This window comes from Fundulus heteroclitus, chromosome 15, assembly GCF_011125445.2.
Source record: "Fundulus heteroclitus isolate FHET01 chromosome 15, MU-UCD_Fhet_4.1, whole genome shotgun sequence".
NCBI classification, from domain to species: Eukaryota; Metazoa; Chordata; class Actinopteri; order Cyprinodontiformes; family Fundulidae; genus Fundulus; species Fundulus heteroclitus.
In genome coordinates, this window is record NC_046375.1 from 11,513,952 (window position 1) to 11,540,965 (window position 27,014).

A 27,014-nucleotide genomic window follows, 5' to 3' on the forward strand; every position below is an offset into this window, starting at 1 on the left:
ATACAAGTGGTTATATATTATTTCCATATGATTTAACTTTTTACCTTCTTTGCATTGATGTTTTTAATAAAAAAAAACGTAAAAATCTTTTCACCCATTTTTGGTGTTCTCAGCCATGGGAAAGTCTGTATCAGTGGGTTTTCTAATGTGACCACCTGTCCATCATAGGTGTCCTGAAAAGCAGCAAAACATATCTGTCCTAGTCTCTATTAATGGCATTAGTTTGACCTAGAAGGAGAGGTCCTAGTTTCTGGGGTCAGGTGCAACGGTGCAATTACCGCTGAGCCATAATGACACACGACACTCAATTGACAATGCCCTGTAATACTTCCTCTCCAGTGAACTGTTATCAAGCTCTTTTGTAATAACATTATCTGTTATCACACATCTCAAACATATTCCCTTGTTCTTTGTTTCCTTTTTTTTTTGTTTCTGTGACCCTAGCCAAGCACTGTTTCACTGCTCACCCATCGACTTATGATTGTTGAAATGTTTAAAGCCAATGGGCCTAGTGTAGCAGAAATTCAAGCTCTTATGTCTGGTTAAGTTCCTGGAAACTCACGTTTCTAAAATAGAGGTGATTTTAAATAAAAAGGCAAAAACGTCACTGAGTTCCAATTTAAAGTGTTTTGCAACATCTGGAACATGCAGATGCCATAACCAACTTGCTGGGAAAACAGTATGAACGTTGGTGTTCTCTGAAGCGGAGCTGAAGCTGTCAGGGCTCAGATATGACTGCAGAGTTGATTGATGTGAGTAAACATCCTTGAAATTAACAATAGCAATGCGCCTCTTAGCCTCTACAGTCTTAAGTACACACATTATAAATAGATCGATTGATTGATTGGTTCTTACCTTGATGCTGTGTCTCTGTTTCCGTTTATGAACGATAATTTTCTTTCTCCATGATGTTCTGATATGAGGCTCTTAGAGTTGCTGTAGATTGGCATATTTAATTAATACCGGTTGGTCTTTGATCTCACCGAGCTGCCGCTTGACCACAAGGCATTGCAGAGGGGTCAGACTTGGTCCAGCATTATTTAGTTGTGATTTATTAGTCGCCATATGGCTTTCTGATATTTCTGCTTTACTGCCTGTAGATGGCGCCGCGTCTGTTTATATCTGCTCCTCGCACCCGTAAAGGAGGTTAAATTTAGGATGTGGGAAATGATTTTTGGTGGGGTTTTTTAATAAGCGTATAACGTGGCTATTCACTTAGCACCAGCTGGAAAGAGGGAGTGGAGGTTAGTGAATGTGAAATGTGAATGACTTAATTGACAAAAAAGAAAACTAACCTCTAAAAATAGTGTTGCTGATTTCAAGGTCCTGAGTGGGTAAATCTCTCCTGTCAATAAGAGGACAGAGTGGACAGGCAGCTACCGGTTAAGTATATACTATCTCTTTCCATCCACTGTGCTGCCTTTAACCCCAGATGGGCTTTCATTGTCAGATGACATCATAACAGATTGGGGTAACTCTTTAGGATCAGAGTTTGGTGTACAGACAGTCTGAGGAATACAGATGGTTGGGAGGACTAGACGGTCAGATGCTTAAATAGCTGGGTTTGCAGGCGAAGGGAAGGAGGAAGATTGGCAGGCGCAGGTGGGCCTGAATAAGCTTAATGACTTGGTGAGTGTGGGTGAACTGACAGAGAAGCAGAATGCTAGATTGTCACAGTACCCCCTCCCGATTTGATCAGGATGGACTCAATGGAAGTCTTTGAGATCCTTATCAAAGATGCTCTTGGCAGCAACCTGTGAACATTCCTCTGGGTCATATACTACCCAGTCGAACAGGTACTGAAGATCATGGATCGGAGAAGGTGTTTGAACACATAGGCGAGCGAGCTGACCAAACATTTTAAATTGGCGCCGTGTCAAAACACAGTGGGAATGAAATAAATTGCCACATAGACCATGGGAGCTCGTGGCTTCACTTATGCATCTCAGAGCGAGCACTACTTGCGACTGTGGCTTGATGGCTCGAGTAGTCGTCTGGCAATCAGAAGGTTGTGGGTTCGATTCCAGCTTCCTCTTGCTGCATGTTGATGTGCCCCTGGGGGACTGTTTGCTCGATGGTGTGTACTGATTGGAGTATATGAATACGTAGAAAGACAACCTACGAGGGCTGGGCGATAAATCCATTTAACCTGCTGTCAGGAAATCTCCATACTCCACCGTCCAACCCTTTGTTTCCAGATGGAGGTGGTAATGGCGGCAAACAATCATTACTAGCCTGCATCTCTTGCCACAATTTGCCAACCTCGGGAAATGTACTCCCCTCCCTCCTGAATTTTCCTATCTCCACAAACAGTGGGAATTATCTTAATCAGCATCATCAGTTCCCAAACTCTTCATCTGTTTAATATTTTCTTTCTTAGTTACTTGCTGGATCCCTTTTGAAAATCCCAAAGATACATTTACTCTTTTTTTTTTTTGTCAATAAATAATTTAAAACACCCTCAGTTGTCAGTAGTTCTCTTCACAAAGGTGCAAGTAGACACCAACATCACAGTAAATCGTTCTATAGAGTCTCTGACTGTGAAAGAGACTTACAGAAAAAGATGTGCTGCATTGGGGAGGGATCTGTTTAGTTTATCAAATGGTGGCTCTAGTCTTTATAGTCTGTTTAGTAAATAGTCTGGACTGAAACTCCGTGTTTAAAAATGTATTTTGTCACTTCTTCTCAGGCGCCATGTGTTTTGCCTCCATGCACATGGGACTCTGGGCTACCACATCCACCTGTGCAGCGAGACAGAGTTCTTTTTTGGAGATGAAGAAACCATCATGCCCCACCTTGCAAAGGTGATCAATAACTGTTGTTGAAAGTTCACATTGTTTTTTGTAGTGGGCAATATAGTATCCGTGATTCCAAACAAAAGTGTTTTATTTCTAATGTGTGTACATTTTGACAGTTAAGATTTTAAATTAAGTAATAGTGTCACAATAATGTACAATGTTAAAGAGGCTCTAAGAAAATCAGTGATAAATTGTAAAAAAAAAAAAAAAAAAAAATAGAATGAAGTATAACACCCTTTCTTAATAGTCGCTCTCTGTGGAAATTGAGGCGCTGAGAAATTTGTGAAAATGGACTGACAAACCCTTAGGTTGACTATGTCTCTTGCAGCAACACAGTAATTTTGTTTCCGGTTAAAACTGGAGCTAAAGAAGACTTGTTTGAGCAATAGTTGGTATTTTCTTAGTCAAAAACATAATGGAAAACAACAAAATAAGGAGAAAAAACATGGAGGAATTCAAAAAAGAATAAAGTTATATAAAACGGAACTTGTTTAAACATTTACTAAAAATAAGCTTCTTTTGCCATTTTTTTTTTCACTAAATGATATTTAAAATTGATTTTCCTCCAGCTTCTAAAAACACGTCCCATGTACTATCTTGTAGTTTTGATCTTTGTCTGTTATAGAATGTTTTTGTTTTTGTTTTTGTTTTTCAGCACAATTTGAAAGTTTGAACTTCTATTTCCCCGTTTCAATTTTTAAGAACCATTTACAGCAATTTTAGTTTGATTTTGTTTAACTGGCTGCAGTAAATGAAAACATATACTGCCTTCCTGTCTTAACAGGAAAGTGCTCGCTTCACTGTGCAGGCCTTGTCCATATTCAGGGCCTTGTCCAGAGTGGTTGCTTCCTTTAATGATGAGCAGACGCTGCCATCACTCAGAAAGACTCTGAAAGAGACTCATTTTCCCCACACCTGCTCCATCACAGGGTCATGGACACACCAAAAGGTAACTTGTAACTATGATGCAACATCAATACTGCCCTGCAGAAGATGATCTTATTAATTAGTACATATGTATAGCTAGTGCAGAGAAACTCTAGCCCCAAGTGCTGGGCTGAGCATTTTTGTGAAAACAGAATTAGTGATAGTAATGTGGCAGTCATAATAAACATTTATTAGCAAGCATAATGTTGATGGGTGAAAATATTTGTGACACTTTTTATATAATTGTCATGGATTTGTTGCTTTCAGACTGACATTCTTCAGCATTGCTAGGAATATCTGCCAAAGTGACACTTTACCATTGAAGGTTTTTTAAGTTGCAATGCAAATTATTAACTCAGCTGTGAAGTTATTCTGTATTAGAGAAATACTATTAAACTACATATTTGTTTATGGAAATATAATCTACCAAGATCTTATAATCCTACAAGAGAAGGTATTGTGAGTTTGTAAATAATAATTGCTGGAATGGGGCTTGTATAAATTAGTATTGCAAGATAATCATCAGTTAGCATGACTCCTGGTGAGCATGATAAATAGCAGTCTAACAGCTCCTAAAATGTGTTTTATCTAAAAGTTACCCATTGTTCTCATATAATTACAATGTTGTAAAGTTTGTGTTTTTACACAAGTGTATGTTTTTGTGTGTTTGGGTGCATGCATGTGGACTGGAAACAAAGGTGTTTAACTCAGCAGTTTACCACATGGTTTGTGAGGCCCTGGGCAGAAACCCGTCATCAGAGGAGCACTTTGCACTTAAAGCCCTTACTGCTGACCCCTCGCTCGTGGCCTCTGACCTACAAGTATCACCTCCAACATGTTGGTCCTATTTTTATTTTATCTAAAACATTGTCTTTGTTTGCATATGTTTGTAATTCAAAATTATAGAATACAACCTTGCAGCTTATTTTTGCAACAACTGTTAAACTGTAAATCTACTTAGAGCGATATTTTGTTGTCTTTATTTTAAACTTCATACTTATTTGCTATAATCTATGATTTAGTCCTTATATGAAGCTGCCTTAGGGAATATATTTCAGAGCATAACTTGTAAATGTGCTAATCAACTTTCTATCCAGTTTTTGATTTTTTTTATGTATTGCTTTTTTTCCTCTCTCTGCACTGTTTGCAGTAGATTCAAAACCATCTGAAATATGGAAAGACAGGGAGCCAACAGACAAAGAAACCCAGGCAGCCATCATTCTGCAAGCTGGATTTAAAGGATACTTGGTTAGAGGGGTGGTTAATGCCTCAAAACCTGGTAAATATCCTCAGAAGTATACAACAAAGCATGCAATGAATCCAGAGGAGCATTCACTCCCTTGCAATGTTTAAATTAGGCTCATTTTTGGAAAGCTAAGGTACAAAGCAGAAGCACAAATGGCAGAAAGAATGGCATCCGTACCATTACACTGACAACGAGCTCTGTAAGTGGTTGTCAAAAGGAAATGGATAACGACACGACAACACACAGTTGATGCACCACATCTCCTCAAATTGTTCATCAGTGGCACACTAAAGAAAATTGGAGGACAGAAGACGGTGAACCAGTTCAACATTTCTCCAATGTAATCAACTCGCGTGGTACATAACAGTGCATATTCAATTTCGGTCTTTGTGTAAACTACCGAATGTAATTTTAAGGCTTTTAAAGTTATAGTTGGTAATCCTGTTCAGAAACACTTTCTGTTATACAGGGTTAAATGCCCCTTCCATCCTGACAGTAGTCAATACATTGTGTTCAGAAAACTTCAATTGAGCCCACACATTTCAGATTGACTACTCTAGACTCTGAGCATAGTATGGAGATTGCATAAAAAACTGATTAGATCCATGTTTAGTCCATATTAAATCAGTTTATTCAAACACAGTGCAAGCATACAGTCACATTCAGACAAATGCATAAACGTATGCTTTATAAAAAAGGAGTAGAAAACGGAATGTGAGCTACCATGGCTCTGTAGATGGATAAGGAGATTCTGGAGGTGACATCTGCTTTTATCTCAGTCGCCTAAGGCTAGTTCTGGCAACTCCAGGCCTGACATGTGACAGTGTCAAAACAAAACAACAGTTCGTTCTATGAGGAATTGCTTTAAAAAAAAAAACCTTGACGTGTGGTTGGAGCCTTACAAACATCTAAAATAGTTACATTGTTATAGAATCTGCCAGCACTGCCAGAAAATGCTGATGGTGATTATATGCCATTAACCTCAGCAAAACTATACACACTCAGGCTCAGCTCCTTGATCTGACTAGGCTGTCAAGCTTCTTTTTTTTCTTACCTCTTTCCTGTTTGGAGATAAGCTGCTTCACAAACAAAGAGCGAAATAGAAAAGATGCAAACACCTAGCCGTGGCACATCATGGCATTTAATTTCAAATTGTGACTACTTAAGTGAGTCTTGAATAACAAGAAGTCCTGTCAAAAGATTGAGGAGTTTATCACATGAAAATAGTGGAAAAATAATAATGTCAAAGTGTACCTTTTCTGGTGAATTTTTAAAAACATGCTAAGGTGGGAATTGTTTTCTGTATCTTGTCTGCAGGGCATGACTCTGTGAAGACATCTTGACTTGACCTATACTAAAGCACACAATTTTGTTGGCCCTGTTAAATAGAAATGTGAGGGTCCTAAAATGAACAATCCCACATTGAAATATGCTGAAAAATTCAACCTTTAAAATAAATGTATATTCATTGATCATTTTTAGTTTACAATTAGACTCCATCAGTTTTTTATAATGTCCTGGTGTTTCAAATTGATTGGTTTAAAGCCCTTACAAAATAAATATATCCATACTTTCTGTCACAGACCCACTTTCTCACTTATCAGTGGACATGAGGCTACTACAATAACCTGTTGACATGTAGATGGGAGTCTAAAGGTTGTTCTGAAGTGGGCTTTGAAGATTTTCTTTTCCATGATCCTTTTAAACCTCATCTGACCTAGTGGACCCTTGCTAAAAGAAATGCTCCTCGGTGTCATGTCATATTTATACGCTTGAGAATCAAAGTGATGGATTACATCTTAAACGCCTCAGAAGCTGATCACCTTTTAAAATACAAAAGTAATGAAAAAAAAAAGAAACAGATTAAGAGTACAAACATTTGTACAACCACTGCTTCTGCTCCAAACAATTATTTCTTGACTTTGGATTTAGTATTTCAATGAATAAATGTGCTCAAATTAAAGGGTGGATTTTTATTTTTTTTTAGAGGATGCCCGAGGAAACTTTTTGCACATTTATCATGGTTGCCAGCAAATCTTTACCCCTCTATATCTGGAACAAAATACCTAAAAACATAATTCTTTAAACACAGAACAGAGTCATGAATGATGGATTGCAGATGTGAGGGCAAGAAACTACAATGTGGCAGATTAGCAAGTAGAGCAAAAAGCTAAATTGAACGCATAAATTGTTGACTAAATAAGTAATGTAACTCAATAAGACAAAGGATTAAAAGCAAGCAAAATATCAACTAAAGAACAATATCGTCCTGTCAAAAACTGACTAAGAAAATAAAATAAAATAGCTAAACTGACCTACAAAATGAGTCTGAGTTCCAGTTTTTGTGCCCCTTCCCTAACTAGCTGATCAATATTAATGAACTTGACTGAAGTATGACTGTAATGCTTGCAATTGCCTCAACAGATTTTGCTCTGCAAAGGGAGAGCCTAAGATACCCCTCCAGTTGCAATTTGTTTTTATCGATTTAAGTTGACAAGGGCCACCGGACAACGCAGGCTGAGAGAATAAAAAGAGAATACTAAAAGGACATCAGTATAGGAGAAAAACAAAACAAAACTACACAACATCTACAACACCAAAGATTACTAAACCAAAGAAAGAAGTTTAAAATAGATCTAAATAATATTCTTAATATTAAATATTACTTCTAATAATTATATCATGTTCACAGTAAGAGATCAAAATGAAAACAGCTGCCACCAAAACTTCAGACGTTCTGTATGATATGGTAGCTAAATGTCATAAAAGCATGTTATTTAGGAGTAAACAAGTGTTTAAACGGTATAAGGACCGGCATCCATGTGTAGCTGTGCGTGTGTGCGTGCACATGCATGTGAAAGAGAGAGAAAACGAGGTGCATCTTTTGGCTACAATCATGAGTAGTTGTAGGGAAGCCGTTTTGCCCCATCGACACCGAGCAAGCACAGCACGCATACGATTTAACAGATCGCCAGGCAAACCACTGGGGTCACAATGCACTAGAAATGCCCCCACTACAGAAACAGCCGAAAGGACCTGCAGCCAAAAAACAGGAGGGGGGGCAGGGAAAGCAGGCGCTAGCCGGGTGGGCACACAGGGAAAGCAGACGCTAGCCTGGGGGGGGGCTTATGGGAGGCACAGGGGCTGCAAGGACATCCAGCCTACAATAATGATTTGGTTGACAGAAACATGTTTTGTCTTTTAGCCTTAATAGTGGCTGCTTTTTCTGTCATTGTATGCAATTCAGGTACAAAGGAAAACCTAAAGGCTTCCAAGATCCTTTCAGATATGTGGCTGAAGATTGAATCCGATGCAGACAAACATGCTGCCTTCCTGCTACGGTAAATAAGACAGGTTTTAATATTGCTAAACTGTTATGAGGAAAAGAGCCACAATTGTACAGGAACATTTCAATGAATTAGACTATCATTCAAAAGTGCATTCATTTCAGTAACTTAATTATCTTAGAGAAACACATTATATGGAATAATTGCATACAGGCTGATGTTTTCAAGCTTCTGTTTCTGTTGTTAATGTTTTTCCGCTTACAGCTAATGAAAATGCAACTTTTAATTTCCCAGAATGAAATATTACATTAGTAATAAGGTGTGGGCTTAATGAAAGGTATGTTTAAAATGCCTTCTTAAAGGTAATTTTCAAAAGGTACTTTTAATCTGACAAACAAGATTTATTTGAACAAATATTCCAGTTTACTGAAATGTACTTTATTACATCAATGTTTACCTTTTCTTCTGTGGACATTTCGAGCCACAAATGCCAATATTGAGGGAATGCAAAAGCATTCCTGTTTTAGTTCTTTGCCAATACTGTGTAGACTGTGAGGTCATGTACTCTGCCTCTGATGCACCGCATACCCAGAGTTTGCTCCCTCTCCTGGTTGTGGCAGCCTGTGGGGGCCATGCAGGGAGTATTTTCCACATTGTGTTCCATCTTTTCCCAGTGGTACCATCTGCTGTTTATACTCACCCCGTACCAATCAGCTTGCAGCGTCTGTCGAATGACCCCCTGCCTGAGGAAGTATATATGTGCATGAACACTGAAAGCTCAATTTGTGTATGGAGGGCAGAGCAGACATTTGTTTGGGTGTTGTCAAGCTTTTAGCATGTGCTTGTCTTAGCTGACAAAAGCATCCACTTCATGCTGAGAGGCAAAATCTGCATCTATTCTTCTCCATAGTTTTTTATTCATGCACTTTAGTTATTAGGTTTACTCTGTTTTGCTAAAGTGTAAACATTTATTGTTCTGAGAATACATTTTAGAAATGGTCTTGACGTATACATAAAACTTATTTCATAATCCTACTTTTTTATATTCACTCTGACTTCCATCTTTCCTGCCTAGGTACATCATAAAAAATTCTGAGAAGAAGGGAGAACTCTACCCCTGTCTGCAGGATGAATCTACAAGAATCACCTTTGCTGATTACTCCGTATCTTTCCCAGAGACGGCCCACTCCTGGGCTTTGATCTTCAGGTTAGAGAACAAATAAAGTTTAGGAAGTTAAACAGTTCCACAGCAGAATTAAATAACTCTTATTTATGTTGTCAACTCAAAGTCCCTCTTACAAGCTGTCATAATGACACATTTTAAGAACTATATTATAGTAAAACATTTCCCTTAGAATTTAAATAGAGATGCACCTTTCACAATACTATGGAGGATGGAAAAACTGCAGCCTTCATGTGAATATTCTAGAGAATAAAGTCCCTTATGTTAACTTGTATAACGTGGGCAATAATGGGCAGAAACCTTTTTCGTATTATGTTCTGGCTCCACTTTGTCTGACTTGTAGAAAATACAGCTTAGTTTTAATTAGCATCTTACATTTCCTTCCCTCTTCTTACTAAAACCCCTTCTCTCTTTAAAGTTTCCAAAACCAAGAGTGGTGTTGTCAACCCAACCTGTATGGTGCATTCAGTAATTAGAAAAATATTGTTTTTAGTTTACAATTACACAATGGTGCCAGTAAAGCTGAAACACTGTCTGATTCTAGACACCATTACTAGTCTTTTAACTTGATTACTTACCTAAAATTGTAACTATAGCTGACCACTTAATTTTTGTTGTTTGTATAGAGAGGTACTCCTTGTTCCAGAAGAGATGCTGCTGGTACCAATCGTCTTTTCTCCTGTTCCTAACTGTTACCTGCATGTCACAAACAATGATACGGGAGAGGAGGTCGAGATGCTCAAAGTGCTTCCTCATGTTTATAAACCCAACAAGGTCTGTGGATATGGGGATTTGTCTACCTTCTCAAAGTATCAGAACACAATGTTTTTTTATGGTAGTTATACTTTGGTATGGTTTTGTTTTTTTGTTTCTGTTACAGCTCGGTTATACGTTTGTTGCAGAGGTAAACAGACCTGGCATCCCTGCCAGTGACGCCAAGTGGAGGATGCGATTGATCTCTTCAAAAGAACCACTTCCAAAACTGTCTCGTGAACCTCCTCTCAGTGTATTCTCAGTGAAGGAATTCCAAGATTATTACATTCCCAACAACAAAAATCTCATATGTCGGTGAGAAGACGAATTAACAGCATAAACAGTATGGTTAGGCCAAAGTTAATAATCCTCTGAGACTAATGACACCTATGATTATCTGAAAACCTTCCACAGTTACAGCGTTCAGGTGACAAGAGATGTTCTCGGCACAATTCAGTTTGAAACTTCTGATCCACACGTTTTGATACACCTGTCAGTCTTGGACCAAGAGAAGGAGGTGGCTGGTTACACTGGGAACGGCTTTGTTGTACTCCCTGCATTTTTCTTCCTGGCCAACAAAGGTTGTGGTTCATCAGGTACACTTGCTTAAGGCTTTTTTATTAAAACCTTGTACATTAGGAGAAAGCTTTATGAGTCTCAGATCTTAATGTGGCAGAGAGTAAAGATGCCATTAGATTTTGGAGGTTCGGCTGCCATGCTGATGTTTTTAAAGTCTTCTCCTGTATTTGACACTTTATTCCTTGCTTAGTAGCATCCACCTTTTCAGTCATTAATATCTCAAGATGAAAATGTTACGTCTGTAATTTGAATGACACTGAACAATAAATTTGGAATGAAAATGTTTATGGTCAAAGATTTTGCGGTTAAATAATTTAAATAATTTCCAAACTAAGACAGCTGCAGTGAATGTTATTGGTGTGTTTGAAGCACTCAGTCTGCAAGGCTGCAGTTTCCTGATTTATTTATTTTTTTCCATCACCCCGGAGACCCACACTTGTTGAATCGGTATGCTGTTTTGGTCGGCTTTTGTGCTCTGTCAATGACTTGACTGTGGACATTTTCACTTCAGCATCTCAGACATACACAGATGTCAACTTTGTGTTACAGACCCCAGTTGTGCAGATGAAAACAAACAAATTCTACCCTTAAACCAGGATATTCCCCAACAAAGAGACTGTGCAGACAGCGCCGCAGTAAGATCAGACGTCTCCTCTGACCAAAGCCAGGTACACACAAAGACTACTGTATCACTGACCGCACGTAACCGGCCTCACTTTGAATGCTTGTCCTTCTCACTCAGTTAGTTGCTGGCTGTCCATATCAGTTTTGCTTCCTGCCAGATAGCACCTGATTTGTAAGCATGCACACACGTACTGATTTACATTCACCCACACACACTTACACAGTGAAGATCTGACAAAAAGAAGCAACAGAATGTGGAGGGGTGTTTTTGTTGTGACTGTGTGACTTATCAGTATTTGGTACGGAATGTGAAATACCTGTGATTAATTGCCAGAAGATAACAGGCATGTTCTGTAATTGTATACCATCACAGGTTTGCACCCTATTTATCAAATTACAAACCTGTTATGCATCATAAGCAAGCCATTGTTCTTTTGACATTAACCACACATGGATTTAAAAATAGGGAATTTTTGCTGTTAGAAGTTTAGCACCCCATCATTCTTGTATTATTTGACGTTTAGAATATAATTTACTAACAATTTTTATAAATCCTGTAAAACTTTTTAAAAATCTCATCAGTCATCAGGACTACTGTTTGAGAACATGTCAAATCCAGAGGACCAGTGGACCATCAGAGCAGCAATCAGCGTGATCAAACGGCTATTGATCCAGACCTTGAATCAATCAAGATTGAGAGCAAAGCAACAGTGATAAGGCACAAGACCACACAAGATAACGAGTTCTAGGGGTTTTTACTTTAAACATCCTTTAATTATAATCAGTCTTTAACCTATAAATACAGTTATGTCAAACATAGGACACCCTATGATAGCGTGTTTGTTTATCTAACATAAGCCCCAGTTCTACTGGCTGATACTTTTCAGTGTTTCAGGAGCAGTTTTTTTTCAGGACCAGCCTGGGTTCCTCCGGCTTCGCTGAAGACCAGGGTCAAAGCGAGCGGACCAGGGTCAAAGCGAGAAGAGTTTTGAGTGAACGCCTCTCTTTTCAGTGATTGGCAGCGGGGCGAGGAGAAATGGGGGGTTTTCTCTGAGGAAGTCCAGAACAACCGAAGAGCAACACATTAATATTAAGGCCCACTTTGAACAGAGTGGGTCAAACCAAAATATAATTTTATTATTCTCAAACCATAAACCACACCTGAAGGGTAAAGCTTTCTTAAGCTTTCTGTACTCTGACACTGTGTGTCAGACCTGTGGATTTATCAAGGCTTTCTCTCATTTCACACTGAAAGCTGTTAAGTTTTGTCTCTGAAGTGTTCATCCATCCACCTTATGCAGTACAAGGTAGCGGCTGTCTGCCTTTCTCTACTTCTGGCCTGTCTTTCTGTAATAAGACTCACAGCACCCGGGAGGAGCTGTGGGATGCTTTTGCAGAGTTGCCCAGCTGAAAGTAGCTTGAGCTTGGTCAAGCTTCAAGCTCCATCTGCTGACAACAGCAGGCCGCAGCCCGATGGTGACCATGTAATCAGACCGATAAAAACCACATCACTGTAGTTAAAAATCCTTTGAACTTTTAAGGTGTTCTCCTCGCTCCCGCGATGGCTGAGACAAAAGCTCTAACACAAAGCTTTAAAATGCAGACAACTCTCCCTTTAAAATGCTTTAAAATGCAGACAACTCTCCCTTATATAATTTCCCTTATATAGGAAATTTTTGTATAATCTGACCCAATCTATATAATCTGATTGAATTTGACTTTGTAAAGTGCCTTGAGATGACATGTTTCATGAATTGGCGCTATATAAATAAAATTGAATTGAATTATTAGTTCAACACACACTACGTACGCACTGCCGTCCTCCTTCAAGCATGACGCAATGCTCCGCGTGCTTCCTCGTTCCAAAACCAACACCAACACTGCCCACCTCCGCTCAACGGTGCACCTCCCGCAACCATCACGATTACCCTATTTCTGAAGTAAACCCTGCAGTCAATTAGATTTATAGAATATAGTCTTCAAGTTGAGGACATTCAAAACAGCTGGCAGTGCCCTAGACAGGTTATCCTTGCAAGTTCATCTTGAAAGCAGACTCTGAGACGCTAAAAGAAGTCTCCAGGAACTCTAACCATGTCATCATGGGAACTACTGCAGGCTCTTACTACTATTGATATGAAAGTGCATTCCTATGCAGTCAGAAATATAGAATGGTGTGTCCTAATTTTTCACATGACTATACAGTGGCTTCCTAAAAGTTAGTTTTCACATTTTCTTTTCAAATTTTGACAGGTTGCAACCACAAACATTATTTTTTTTATTGTATTTTTTGCATAAACAACAACAGCAAAACAAAGTGGTGCATTATTATAATGTAAATGTGAACTTACATAATTATTAACATTCAGTTTTTAATTTTGCTCCGTGTGTTTCTCCTCTCCAGTAGATTCTAGGTTGAATTTCCTTTTTTATCTGAAATACTGTTGGCCTTTTCTTTCACTGTCATGAATGTGGGTTGTCCATCAGGTTTTATCTTGACTAACAACTTTTTTCCCTTGCTCGCATGTGTTTTATTTAAATGAATTACGGAATATCTAAAACTAAAGTATGTTGCACTTTAGCTTCTTTATCAGTGTATCATAAGTTATCTTTATAACTTTATGATTATCATACTGTATGCATAATACATTTATGTATATTTTCGTACTGAGTGCACTTCGTTGTTTATATTTTGCAGTGTTCATTTTTAATGTTTTTCTTATTTATGTTTCTCAGGATCATAAGTATGTGGTGCAGGCAGAGGTTCTCAGTAGCAGCTGGAATTTGGATGAATCCCAGCTGGCTTTTGTCCATATGCTACAAGAAATGAAGAAGAATGAAATGCGAGGTGTGTACTATATATAAAACCTATCTAGTTACCACATCAAACATTTAGCCATTCTCAATAGCCCCTAGGATAGCAAGAAAAGCATATCACTCTCAAGTCAATCTCGATCTGAACATTCAGATCATAATATGCATTCCGCATGATTCATATAACATGGAACTAAATGTCATCAGGACTACTGATGGAGATCAGTGATATAAGTGCTATTGGCCATTATAGGCATACATGTATGCCTATAATGGCCAGTGAAGCCTTTTACATTTAGTTTTTGTATTAAACAATTTGTCAGCGTTTAGGCTCCTAGGATCCTAATGTTTTTTCCATATTTTCACATCTGTGATCTTCTATATTTCATTCTTTGTTTGCCTTGGAATGTGATCGATATTTAGGAAGCAGTGTTAGAGCCAAGGCATTCTAAGGTTTAATCTCTGCTTCTGACAGCCAAAAGCCTGTAATGGCAGGCCTAATGCAAACTAGATGAATACAGCCACTTTTTACAGATTAGAGAGTGATCTTTTAAGCCCATTTCTTATTGGCTGGTCCAGGAACCTTGGCTTCCAGGCTTTGCACTTCTAATTTTAGCCATTAGATAAGATCAATTGAAAACTTTGCGTAGTCCTTTGAACAATTTGAAGGGAATTAATGGAGTGCTGCATTAAAAAGGGACTGTGTTGCTGTGAAACGGATCTGTAAAAGGACAGTATGGACGATAGCTAGAACAAAAAATGCCAGTGTGCTGTCATTAAAATCTGACAAAGTTGTTTTGTTTCTTTTGTTAATGTTGCTATCATGATTGAAACCAGATATTTACATACACGGAATAAAAAAATATATATAGTCTTTGTATGTACTTTAACAATTACTTTAGCAAAATGAATTCTTGGCAAATAAAATCATGGTTAAAAAATAATATATATAATCCTTTCATTTAGACGTTTACATTAGCTTTGAGTGTGTCTTCACATGGTTTTCAGAACTGTGCTGGAATTTTTGCCAATGCCTCCTCCCAGAACTGGTGAACTGGATCAGGTTTGTAGGCTGGCTGGTTTGCACACGTTATTTCCTCATGATTCCATCTATTTTGTGGATAGCACCAGTTCCTCTTGCAGCACTGGCGTTCTGTTAACTGTGACATCATCCAGAGAAGACGGCTCACCCGCTACTACCATCTAATGTAGAACAGATTACTAGATCAATGTGTGCTTCTGTGCTTTTTTGTCTCTCTTGTTGTGTCTCTACTCTGTCTTCTGTAACCCCCAGTCGGTCGAGGCGGATGACCGTTCATACTGAGCCCGGTTCTGCCGGAGGTTTTCCTTCCGTTAATGGGGAGTTTTTCTTCCCACTGTCGCTTCATGCTTGCTCAGTATGAGGGATTGCAGCAAAGCCATGTACAATGCAGACGACTCTCCCTGTGGCTCTACGCTTCCCCAGGAGTGAATGCTGCTTGTCGGGACCTTGATGCAATCAACTGGTTTCCTTATATAGGAAATCTTTGACCAATCTGTATAATCTGACCCAATCTGTATAATATGATTGAACTTGATTTTGTAAAGTGCCTTGAGATGACATGTTTCATGATTTGGCACTATATAAATAAAATTGAATGAATGAATGAATGAAGAGCACATCGCCCACACAACATGACGCTGCTTCCACTGTACTTCAGTTTGCACTGAGGCTTGTTAGCTTCCACATGCTTATCCTAATATTAAGGTATTTGTCCCTTAATGCACTCACAGATAAAGAAAGTAATATTTTTGGTAATCCTCATTGATGGAAAACATGAAAAGTTTTGTATGATCAAATGTCAGACAGTAAGAAAATTTGGCGTTGTGTCTTTAAGGCTATGTAAATATTTGGTTTCAACTGTACCTATTTAGTTTTTATTGTTTTTCTATACATCCATTATCTAAATTGATGTTAAATAAGTTCATATAATATAAATGCATTATATTGTCCAAAGTATTTGCTTACCTGCCTTGACTCACATATGAACTAAAGCTAGGTTTCATTCTTAATCCATTGGGTTTGATATGATGTTGGTCCACCCTTTGCAGCTATAAAAGCTTCAACTCTATTGTGAAGGCTTTCCACTAGGTTCTGGGTTGGGTTTATTGGAATTTTGACCATTCTTTTAGAAGCGTAGTTGTGAGGTCGTACACTAATGTTGGACGAGAAGGCCTGTCTCTTTTCTCACTTATGCCAAAGGTGTCCTGTCAGATTGAGGTCAGAACTCTGTACAGGCCAGTCAAAATCATCCAATCAAACTCTCTCATCCATTTCTTTATGGCCTTTGCTCATGTTGGAAGAGGAAGAGGCCATCTCCGAACTGTCGGGAGCACGGAATCGACAAAAATCGTTGTCTGCTAACAAAGCGTTGCTTTCACTGTAATTAAGGGGCCAAGCCCAGCTCTTGGAAAAACAACCCCACATCAGAAACACGCCTCCACCAAACTTTACTCTTGGCACAATAAGGTCAGACTGCCAGATGGAGAAGCGCAATTTGTCATTCCAGAGAATGGGAGTCCAGTGGCGTCATGCTTTACAACTCTGCATCTAATGCTTTGCTTTGCACTGGGTGATGTATACTGTGCTGTTTTTTTTTTTTTTTCTAGTGCAGGCGGAAAACTGACCCTGCGGAGGGAGGGGAGAGGGGATTAGATAGAGGCATACATGACGCCGATTGGCTTAGGAGACTTAAGGTGGGCGGGTGTTCACCGTGCATTGCACCCACACAGACAGAGTACGGTGCACCAACAGCAAAAGCCACACACCGCAATGCAGGAGATGCCTTGCAAATTCAAAGGCCGTGGTCGGAAACTAAAAGCTTAGGCACTAAGTCCAAGGCAAAAATGTGCTGGATGGATGGATAAATAGGTGAAGGGACACTGGGCAAAAAGGCCCAATTTCCAGAGAGATCCAGTAGTATACAAATGTACATATCTGCCACATATCCAAAATGTTTACGGTGATATATGGAAACATTTAGTCTTTAACGGATCCTTGCAGAGGATATCCTCTGTATACACATCTTTAGGAAATCTTTGTGTAGGATATTCTCTGGATACACATCTGTGATAGATCCTAGTTTTGGATGTCTGTCTTCCGTATACATACATCATACATCGATATCTTTTTCTGCTTTTTTTCATAAATCTTTTAAATAACTTTCTTAAACAACTTCTTCAAACAAAGTTGATTTGATATCATTAGTATATTTTTAGTAGAGTTAGTAATTAATATGGTTTATTGTTTGGATTTTTAATACATAAATGGTCAGAAGAAGGCCAAAGCTTATACGTTATGTTTACAACCAGGCACATGCATCTTCAGTGGCATGCTGTTATTGTTTACCTTTTAAAATCAACAAAATACTTTAAGTACATTTTCCTGGCTGTTGTCTGGAATGGTGTGACTCCTATTTAATTTTACCACAAAGTGTATTTTATTTTGTGAAAAGCATTTTTTTATTGCCATGGCCGTTTTATAGCTGGTTGTAGCCTGTCAATGTGCAATAATAATGAAGTTCTAAAACCTCTAGTTTGTTTTATTGTTCTGTTTTAAACCTTAGACATAATAGTCTACATGACATCTACATAAATATATATTATGTTTGATGTTTCAAAATTGGACTCAGTAGTAATTTAAAGTTCCAAGAACAGGAAAATCATCCAAATTCATTGACATTTTAGATTGTACAAAGTACATGCATAATTACTTTCCCCACTAACTAGTTACTTTGATATTACTATAACTAAATTAGTAACCAGTAACTATAACTAGTTACTTTTTGGTTCACTAAGAACCTGAGATCCACCCACTGTTTCACAAATGTTTATAGAAACAGTCTGCTTGTCTAGGTGCTTAATTTTATACACCTGAGGCCATGAACATGATTGGAACTCTTGATTTTGATTGTTTGCATGGGTGACCAAATACCTTTGGCAATATAGTAAATCACTTTCAGCAAGTCATATCAGACAAATCCATACTTACAGACAACATTGAGATGGATATATGTGATTATTTTATTTGTTCCAAAAAGGAGTGGAATGGGCCACCTGCTTTCAACTCAAACAATAGTATTTTAATATCTCACAGTATTGTTATAGCATAATATAGTAGAAGTAGAATATATTTAACCTCTTGTAATATATCTTACTATAATTTTGTTTTATTGTTATATTTTGGGAAATGAGAAAAAACACGTATTACCCAAATACAATAAGAAAATCAATTGTACAATATCCCAGCAACAGAAAACGTTTACTGCCATTCCCCTTCCTCCCCTCCCACAATATGCTGTATAAATACAATTTATTTGTACTTTGATTTAAATTGCAGAATGTTTGGACACAATAAATCATTGTAATGCATGTTATTTGAGAATGTTAAGGATTTTGCCACCGGGTTTGTTCGTGTATCTATGGAGGGGTCAGTCTACAAAAACCTCCCGTGTTCTTCAGATAATTTTGTAAAAATGGGTCAATGGGATGTCAGATGAAGTTGGCTCTTGCCCCCTGGTGCCGAGGGAAATATCCAAGCAGAAGACTGGATTAATTTCACCCAATTTTACTCTGTCTCAGTGGTGGGACTGTGCCCTTGATCATGCTCCCTTCACGCTACACTAATACACATGTGGTGCATGCCAGGCAACACTTTTAAGCTTATTTTGCAATTTGCGTAACATGATGCAGTTAGAATGGTGTACAGCATGTGTTTGGCACATGCACAGTATTGCATATCACCTGTATATGCTTTGATAAGCTTTTAAAAATATTTAGCTACCAACAGTAGCTGTTTGTCCACTTATGATCTGTGATAACTGTGACACTTACCATTGAAACATAATCTCATTTTTATATTTAAACAAACTTTGTCTTATATTTAATTTTTTAAAGTGGTGAGATTCACTTCATCTAAGCTGGAAAGTGTGTTAGTTTTAGCTTTAAAGTGCAACAGTGCCATCTAGCATACATGTGAGTGTAAAACACATGTACTGATTTGATCACATTCTGTCAGTGGACTTTATTTGAACTAGATTGAAAAGTTTTTCATTCAGATATGGACATGACTTCTATTTAAAAAACAGTGTTTTTTTTATATTCAAATATCACATTTATAGTGATCAAGGTAGATGTATAAAATATAAAAACAACTGTTTATTACTGGATTAAAGAAATTTCCAAACCAATATATCATGTTATATATATTCTCTAAAGTCCTGGCAAATGTACTTGTTCATTCTTTTGAAAATTACTAAGCACATTTTTTTAATGATAGCTAGGTCTTTTTAAGATGATGTTAAAATAACAACAGAAACAAAAAATGCTTTCTTGCTGTCTTAACCTTTAGTGTTCAAGCATGAAGATTTAAAGTCTTCCTCTACAGTCAGCACATCAAGCCAAGATGGAAACAAGCCGGACGCACAAAAAACTAGCCGCAAAGGTGAAGCTGACAAGCAGAAAGGGAGAACAGCTGCTGGCCACAGATCTGGGCACAAGCAGGAAACGGTAATGTATTACAAAAACACAGTAACAAATAAAAAAAAGTGACAAAGTAGGGCTGAAAATTTGAGATTTTAAATATGTGAGGAAGAATATGTGAGTGTTGGATAGGGGTTACTGTTCAACTTAGCATTTATAAACAATGCATTATATCAGATTAATTACATTTCCTACAGATATCTTTTATATTGTATAGCCTCTTTGACTTAGTAAAATGTGTTTAAATATCAAGCTTTAGTAAGTTAGACAGGAACAAGTGCGAGCATCACATGTTTTTATTGTTAGTCTACTTGCCAAAGCACCCTCAGATCAGACAAGATGCTTTTTATTGGAGTTCCAAAAACTGAAAAGTTAGCAAAAGACAAAAAAACAAGGTAATATGAGAGGGTAAAGTAAGGTGTATGTCTTCTTTTATTTGGGATGCATAGCCACACAGCATTTACTGACATTATTTGTTGTCTTAGTTGACGGAAATCTCATTTGTAACATTTGGAGTTGGTTTTATAAAGTTGCACTAAATTTACACATTTAAATAGCCCTGCTTTTTATTGTGACCTTTCTGTCAAAAATACCTAATCATAGCAACTAATCTGAGTTAATTTAAAGGAGGCTCATTTATAATACAGCATATTCTTAAAATTGAATTGTGGTGATGGTTTGATAAAAATGTGATCTATCTAATATATAATAGTTGGTTTTGTACTGATTGACAAGTACATTTCCTTGTTTTTGTGTATTTTCTGCAAAATCTTGCTAAAAGCAAAGGACTAAATATTCGTAAATTATCCAAAATGATCTAATCTTAGTACATTTGGTCAGGACATGGGGACACGTAATCTTTGATAACTGGGTATCTGGTAGTTTTCTATTCTGAATTTCTCATTAAAAATATCATTAATGGCAAAAATATAATTACCTTCAGCTCATGTTTGTTGAAATGAGCATGACCTTTATTATCTTGCACAGAGCCTGGACCTCACTAAGGCAAACTGGACACTGCGGATCGTCACTGACCAGACCAAACCAGAGTGTATTGAAGTGAAGAAAGAGACTGAGCGAGCGGACCAGATTAGATCCAATAAAAAAGCCTGGGAAATGGCCGAGCCAGGACGCTCTGAAAAGGTAGCCCACATAACCCAGATAGAAGTCTTGAATCCAGTGATAACATACTCACTCCCTATCACAAATGGAAATAAAGTTTGCATAATGTACTCAAAGAAACATACTAAATACTACAGAGACATTGTTCTGTTTTTGTAGGCATTTCAGTCCCGCGTCCAGTTCCTCAATCAAGTTCAGCTTAAGGAAAGTAATGATGCTACTTCAGATGAAAGCAAAGACATTGGTATTATACCAGAATGACTTAAATGCATGTATTTAGCTTTTTTGTGTTTTTAATGCTTTTGAATAAATACAATCATTGCTTATTTTGCAGCTCCCTCCGACTCTGAACCTGATACCCATATCAGTCCAGCCAATGGTAAAATGGCTGCCCCCTTCTGGCCCCGTCTTCACATAGACTACAGTCACTTGATCAGGTCTGATGTTGCTCTTTTTGCATGTAAATTACTCCTCGTGCTGTTACTACTTCAGGGAATTGCAGTTGCAGACCTACAAAGACTTAATCTCACTGAGGAATATTTTATTTTGGGACATTGGTGCAGTTTGTTGAGGCTTCAGGATGCATGATGTATCATAGGTACATGTGACGGCATCCCTTTTCACAGCAAGAGTAGATTAAACTAAATTTCTCTTATATGACCTTAGCTTTCCTTAGTGCAGTGAAGACATATGTCTCCTGACTTTTCCCCATCTTGAAAGGGTGATGCATACATCCCAGAAGAGAGGAACTTTTGAATAACTGTTCGTGCCTCAACTAAAAAGTGGTGGTGGCTATTTACACTGTTTTTTTTTCTTAGAATCGCGGCCTTTCAATGTCTTCAAATGTACATTTTACCTCAACCTTAAAGTAACAACACCTTGAACTAGATGTGTTTCAACATTAAACATTGTCAGTATTTTTAGGAGACAAGTCTCCACCTGAATTCCCACTGAATCTCCCACATGCCATCTTTCATTCGCTCTCTCCACCTCTCCTGTTGTCCATCCTTCTCCAGGACAAATGAGATGGTATTTGGGTGCGTTAATTAGAGAGCTATTTCTGAGCCCCGACGAGCCCGTTGTTCCAAAGAGATGTGCCCCTTTTCCGTCACCTTTTCCTTCCTCTTGTGTTGCTCCAAGGTGTGTGTGATAACGTGCGTTACTATGTCCAGGCGTGAATGACTGCTGACGCTGTGGGAGGACGTTTTAGCAAACACAGTGTTCCCAAGGAGTGGTCTGTCAGGGGTGATGGTTTAAACCAGGAATGCACTAATCTAAAGAGCAAAATTTTTGCATGCTATACTTGTAGCTTTATTACACAATGTTGATATTGATAAATTAGAATATCATTGAAAACTCATTTAAAAGTTAATTTACTTTAGTAATTAATTTGAAAACATAAAAGTCATGTGTTATAGTCATGTATATACACTGCTTAAAGAAATTAAAGAGACTCTTTGATGATACATAACATCTCAATGGAAAAAATGTCACGCTGGATACCCATACCAATAATGAATAATATAATGTCTTGGGAACCGAAGGATGCCGCATTATTTGATAAAAATTGAAATGATCAACCCAAAGAGGGCTTAATCCAGTCTAGTCCAGTTTGCTAAAATGTCATTGCAGCAAATCAAGATGGTCCTCGGTGGTTTGTATGCGCCCCACGTAGTTGTATGGATGCCTGACAACGTCAGAACATGTTCCACGATATTTTTATTGGGGTATCTCTTCCCATGTCTTGACCAGGGCTTCACTGAACTGCTGGGCAGTCTGAGGAGAAACCTGGTGGCGCCTGATGGACCTAAAGACGATATCACAGAGATGTTGTTTTGGATTTAGCTCAGTGTAGTGTAGAGGCTAGTCAGTGTTATTGATGTGCCGTCCTGGTGGAGTTGGACTACCCGTGCAGCCTCTCTAAGGTCCAGATATTGTCTCACGGTATCAATAGTGACATTGATCCTCAAATACAAAACTGCTGAAAAGCAGTCAAACAATGGGGAACAAAGAAATGACTGACTTCTCCCAGAAAATCCATTTGGGCTCATCTCATTCTCACCCCTTTAGTGCACCTGTTGGTAATTTCATTAACACCACAACTGCCGACACTGATCAACAGCCCTCTCTAGTGCTGAACTGAGCTGATCAATATTACACAGGTTTAACTAACTTGATATTATGTTGCTTAAATGTTTGAGCAGTGTATTTCAAGCAGTTATTTCATTGAATTGTGGCAGATGGCTAATGAAAACCCTACAATTCTGTTTCTCTACAAAAAATAAGTGTACTAAATAAGAGCAATAGACAAAAAATATATATATATAAAATATGCATACAAATCTATACTGTGTGTACATTAAGGCCTTGTGCTTGGATGCAGACACCAGAAGGACTATCCAGAGCTAATGGACTCTCAGCAAGAGGAGGCCAGGCAGCAGGAGCGCTTTAAAAAGATCCAGAGCTATCGGTTGGCCCGTGAAAAAGTGCTGGAGCTTTTCAATCAGCACATGGTGGAACAATGTGAGCTAATGAAGCATAACCTCGAGGTCTATGAGAAGATGCTGGTCAGTGAAACCAATACATGGGATGTTGGTCATCGTTTCAGAAGACCATAATGAACTATGTTGGCTGCATCTCTCACTGGTTAGACATCATACTGTCAGTTTTTTCCTCTCTGCAGGAGGCCAGTGAGAAATCGTCATATGATTGCAAAGAACTTTGAAGCCATCTGATGAAGACTTTAAACAAGGAGCAAGTGGAGAAACCAGCTTTAGAGGAGCCTGAAGCGGCAGTTTCAGAGAAAACCGCTGCCACTCCTGGCCTTGAGATTCAATGTCAGTTCAGCTCAACAAGTCTGCTTGAACTCTTAAGAACCTCAATTTAATTTGTGTCTTGCTCTTTATGGCACATCGCCAAACCAAACGTTTGGTTGCACAATTCAAAGGTGCTTTTGCTGCGGTCTTAAAGGTTACTAAAAAGATACCGCAGGCCGTAGATGTTCATGAATGTAACGATGCAGTGCAGTGGATTAGAAGTGAATTTATTTTTGCAATTCAAATAAAAAAAGACCACATGGATTATTTTAAAACAGAATGAGGTATTACAGATATTCCGTTAAATTTGATGATTATAGTGTAATAGTAATACATTTGAGTATTTTAACATTTTAGAAAAGAAATGTTGGCCAACTGAAAAGTATTGCATGTATGGTACATTATATACACTCAATACTCAGATTGGGCTCCTTTCACTTTAATTACTGCAACAATATACCGCAGCGTGGGGCGGCGTCAGCCTGTGTCTCTGATGAGGCAGTAAAGCAGTTCAGGGTGGCCTTGAGCTCATCTGTTGGCTCTGGGGTTTCTCATTTTCAACTCTTCCCCCATATGCTGGGACCTTGATTTTATGAGAAACAAAATTTCAGATTAGCTGTAAGCTCTATCCATTCAAATTTAACAGTAATAAACTCTTGAAATACATCAGAGTTTTGAAATTAATCTATATGAGTTTCACTTTGAATGGACTTGCAGAGCTAAATGACTTTTGATAAATATTTGTATTCACCTGCAGGTATTTTGTTTGTTGATTTCACTACTGTGACAAACTATTTACTCCTTCCACTTTTAATAACATAAGATGAATAAACTTTTTTTGGTTTATTTTAATGCTTTTCCTAGTTAAAGAGCTGTTTTAGAAACTGTTTCATGTTTGCAGTTCAACATTTCTTCTTTTAAAAGTGAAATGGAAAATGTCTTTACACAGACATTTAGGCTTTAAGAGTGCAGCCTCTTTTTGACGCCAGCTCTAGTTTCATTTCTAAGTAAAAACTAGATATCGAACTCTCCAGTGTGATATGGTACTTTGTCATCCATCACAAAGGCATTTGGATTTGTTTTTATAAATAAAAGAGATCGTTTTCACCTACACATCCTCTTGTTCTGGATTTCTTTCATGAGTCGTACTGTATTTTGTTTTCTGTGTGACTCAAACAAAGAGGCACATAAATAACTTAATGAGGGAGAAATTTGTTGAGTGGAAAAGTACTAATTAATGGAGCTCAGGCAGGGGCATATGGAGAGGTAAAAGAGGAGGGCCTGAGGATTCAATGTACATGGCAAGTTTGTATGCAGGTTTTCTTTCTTATATGTGCTAGATACCGAGGCTTGTGAGCACAGCAACAACAAACACAAGTCAAGATGAGCAGCCATCAGAAGGGAAGATCTACAGGAAGGGGTCAAGGATCATGGAAGTTTATTGCAGCTTTTGGTTTGCCAGATTTTTATTAAGGAATCCAAAATTTGCTCTGTGGGAAGCTCAAGGTAGGTTCCAGATAAGTAGTCCTAGGAAGAGAGAAACAGGTGAAGTGCATGAAAGCTTAAAAGAAATGCAGGATCAGCGTGTCAACAGGATCCTCTTTCTGTGGCCGATGCGTCTGATTGGAATCAGGGTTGTGAGCTGTTCAGTAGATCAGCTCCGCTCTCACAGAGATTGATTATGACATTTTTACCATGAGGAATAAGAATTCTCATTCTTTAAATTCCTTAATAGCAAGCACGTCTGAAGATCGTTAATCATCACCTTCATCTACAGAAAAAAAAAACAACTTTGATTTGTTCTTTGGAACCGCTTCTTTCTCTCCAGTAGACGGCCAGAATGCCTAGCAGGCCTGATCAGATTCGGCTAATCTTTTGTTTGGATGAAGGTCGTTGTATTGACTGTCTGACTCAAGTCGAATGCAGCCGACCTCCCACAAGCCGAGTGCCGCTGATTGATTGGTCAGTAGATAAACTGTATTCTCTCTAGCCACAGTAACACTCTGAAAGATAAAGTGAGGCTCAAGAAAATAAATACACTGAGAGGGCCTCATGTAAACTGGTGAATGTGCTGCCTTTACAGGGCCTAGCAAAAGTATTCATAACCCCTCTGACTTTTTCAGAGGGGTTTTGCCACATTAAAATCAGAAACTTTAAAGTAGTGAATAACTGGGAAGTGTTAGGAAGGTCTTCCTCCTTTGGGTCATTACTTTGTAGATCTCCCTTTACTGCAATTACAACTGCAAGACGTTTGAGGTTCGTCTTTGCCAGTTAAAGACATCTTGAGATAGAAACTTTTGCCCACATTCTTCTTTGCAAAATAGCAGAAATTCAGCCAGATGAGGTTGAAGGGTATTGCCACAGAAAAAGCAACCTTCACAGCATAAGGCTGCCACCAACATTTTATGCAACAGATGTTGCCAGTTCTGTGGAATAGCTGCGCCTTGTTAAGTTTCCACTCTTGCATTTTATTTTTTCTTTATTTTTAGATCGCAAATACAGCCCGCTCTGTAAGAATTTGTCTTCAAAGCTTGGGATTTTATTTCATAACCTTATTTTGGACGACAGAAAAACTTGATCCCAGACCTGTCTGTTGTGTTACTTGGTTTTCATGATGCTGTTTGTTCAGCAGAGGTGTCATGTAACTAAGTACAAATACTTTGTTACCTACTTAAGTAGACATTCAGGTTATTCATGCTTTAGTGGAGTAGTTATTTTTTTAACCTACTTTTTACTTCTCCTCCTTACATTTTCATGCAATTGTCTGTACTTTCTACTCTTTACATTATAAAAATATTCTTGTTACTTCTATTTTATTTCAGCTTGTTTTCGTTCCGGCAAAATCTACTGTACACAGACAACCATACAAGTGAATTTTTACAAGAGGGTAATATACAAAATTTCATGTCCAGGTTTGATATCTTATATCGGCTGCCCTCATCTGTTCCTGTAGCAACACTTGGATGTTCATTTACATTCCAATAATAACAAGTAAAGTATTACTCATAATGTCTCTGAAGTTTGACTTTTTGCACCAGTACTTATAGGCAACTAGACATCAGATTTTCTTCTCCATGAAATCCAATACACACCTATATGGACCTTTTAATATGTTTGCATTGTATTAAATGGGTAATTTTCAATATGTGGGTGATACAGGCAATCCTAGTTTATTTTCAACATTATCACACTATACAATTATAGTAAAAGGGGGTATTAGTTTTACTTTAATACTTTAAGTAGTTTTATACCTGATACTTTTATACTTTTACTTGAGTAAAGTAAGGATATTAGGGTTTAAAGAATACTTTAAACCCTAATATCTATACTTCTACTTGAGTAATAGAA

General features: G+C 38.0%; 1 protein-coding gene across 4 annotated transcripts in view; it reads left to right on the plus strand.

Annotated features, from left to right (window-relative positions):
• The window catches only part of adgb (androglobin), a 46,080-nt gene extending 21,309 nt beyond the window's left edge, over positions 1–24,771 (plus strand). For 3 of the 4 annotated variants that reach the window (XM_036147387.1, XM_036147388.1, XM_036147390.1), the window contains exons 19-35: positions 2,690–2,804; positions 3,583–3,747; positions 4,424–4,562; positions 4,876–5,004; positions 8,219–8,312; positions 9,334–9,465; positions 10,068–10,215; positions 10,322–10,509; positions 10,609–10,790; positions 11,323–11,441; positions 14,131–14,242; positions 19,598–19,755; positions 20,716–20,871; positions 21,010–21,094; positions 21,185–21,287; positions 23,234–23,417; positions 23,534–24,771. In XM_036147387.1, the coding sequence (XP_036003280.1) occupies positions 2,690–2,804; positions 3,583–3,747; positions 4,424–4,562; positions 4,876–5,004; positions 8,219–8,312; positions 9,334–9,465; positions 10,068–10,215; positions 10,322–10,509; positions 10,609–10,790; positions 11,323–11,441; positions 14,131–14,242; positions 19,598–19,755; positions 20,716–20,871; positions 21,010–21,094; positions 21,185–21,287; positions 23,234–23,417; positions 23,534–23,575 (2,251 nt within the window). In that variant the 3' untranslated portion in view covers positions 23,576–24,771. The remainder of the gene's footprint in view (positions 1–2,689; positions 2,805–3,582; positions 3,748–4,423; positions 4,563–4,875; positions 5,005–8,218; positions 8,313–9,333; positions 9,466–10,067; positions 10,216–10,321; positions 10,510–10,608; positions 10,791–11,322; positions 11,442–14,130; positions 14,243–19,597; positions 19,756–20,715; positions 20,872–21,009; positions 21,095–21,184; positions 21,288–23,233; positions 23,418–23,533) is intronic. The other variant, XM_036147389.1, reaches the window with a different exon arrangement.
• The last annotated feature ends 2,243 nt before the right edge of the window (positions 24,772–27,014 follow it).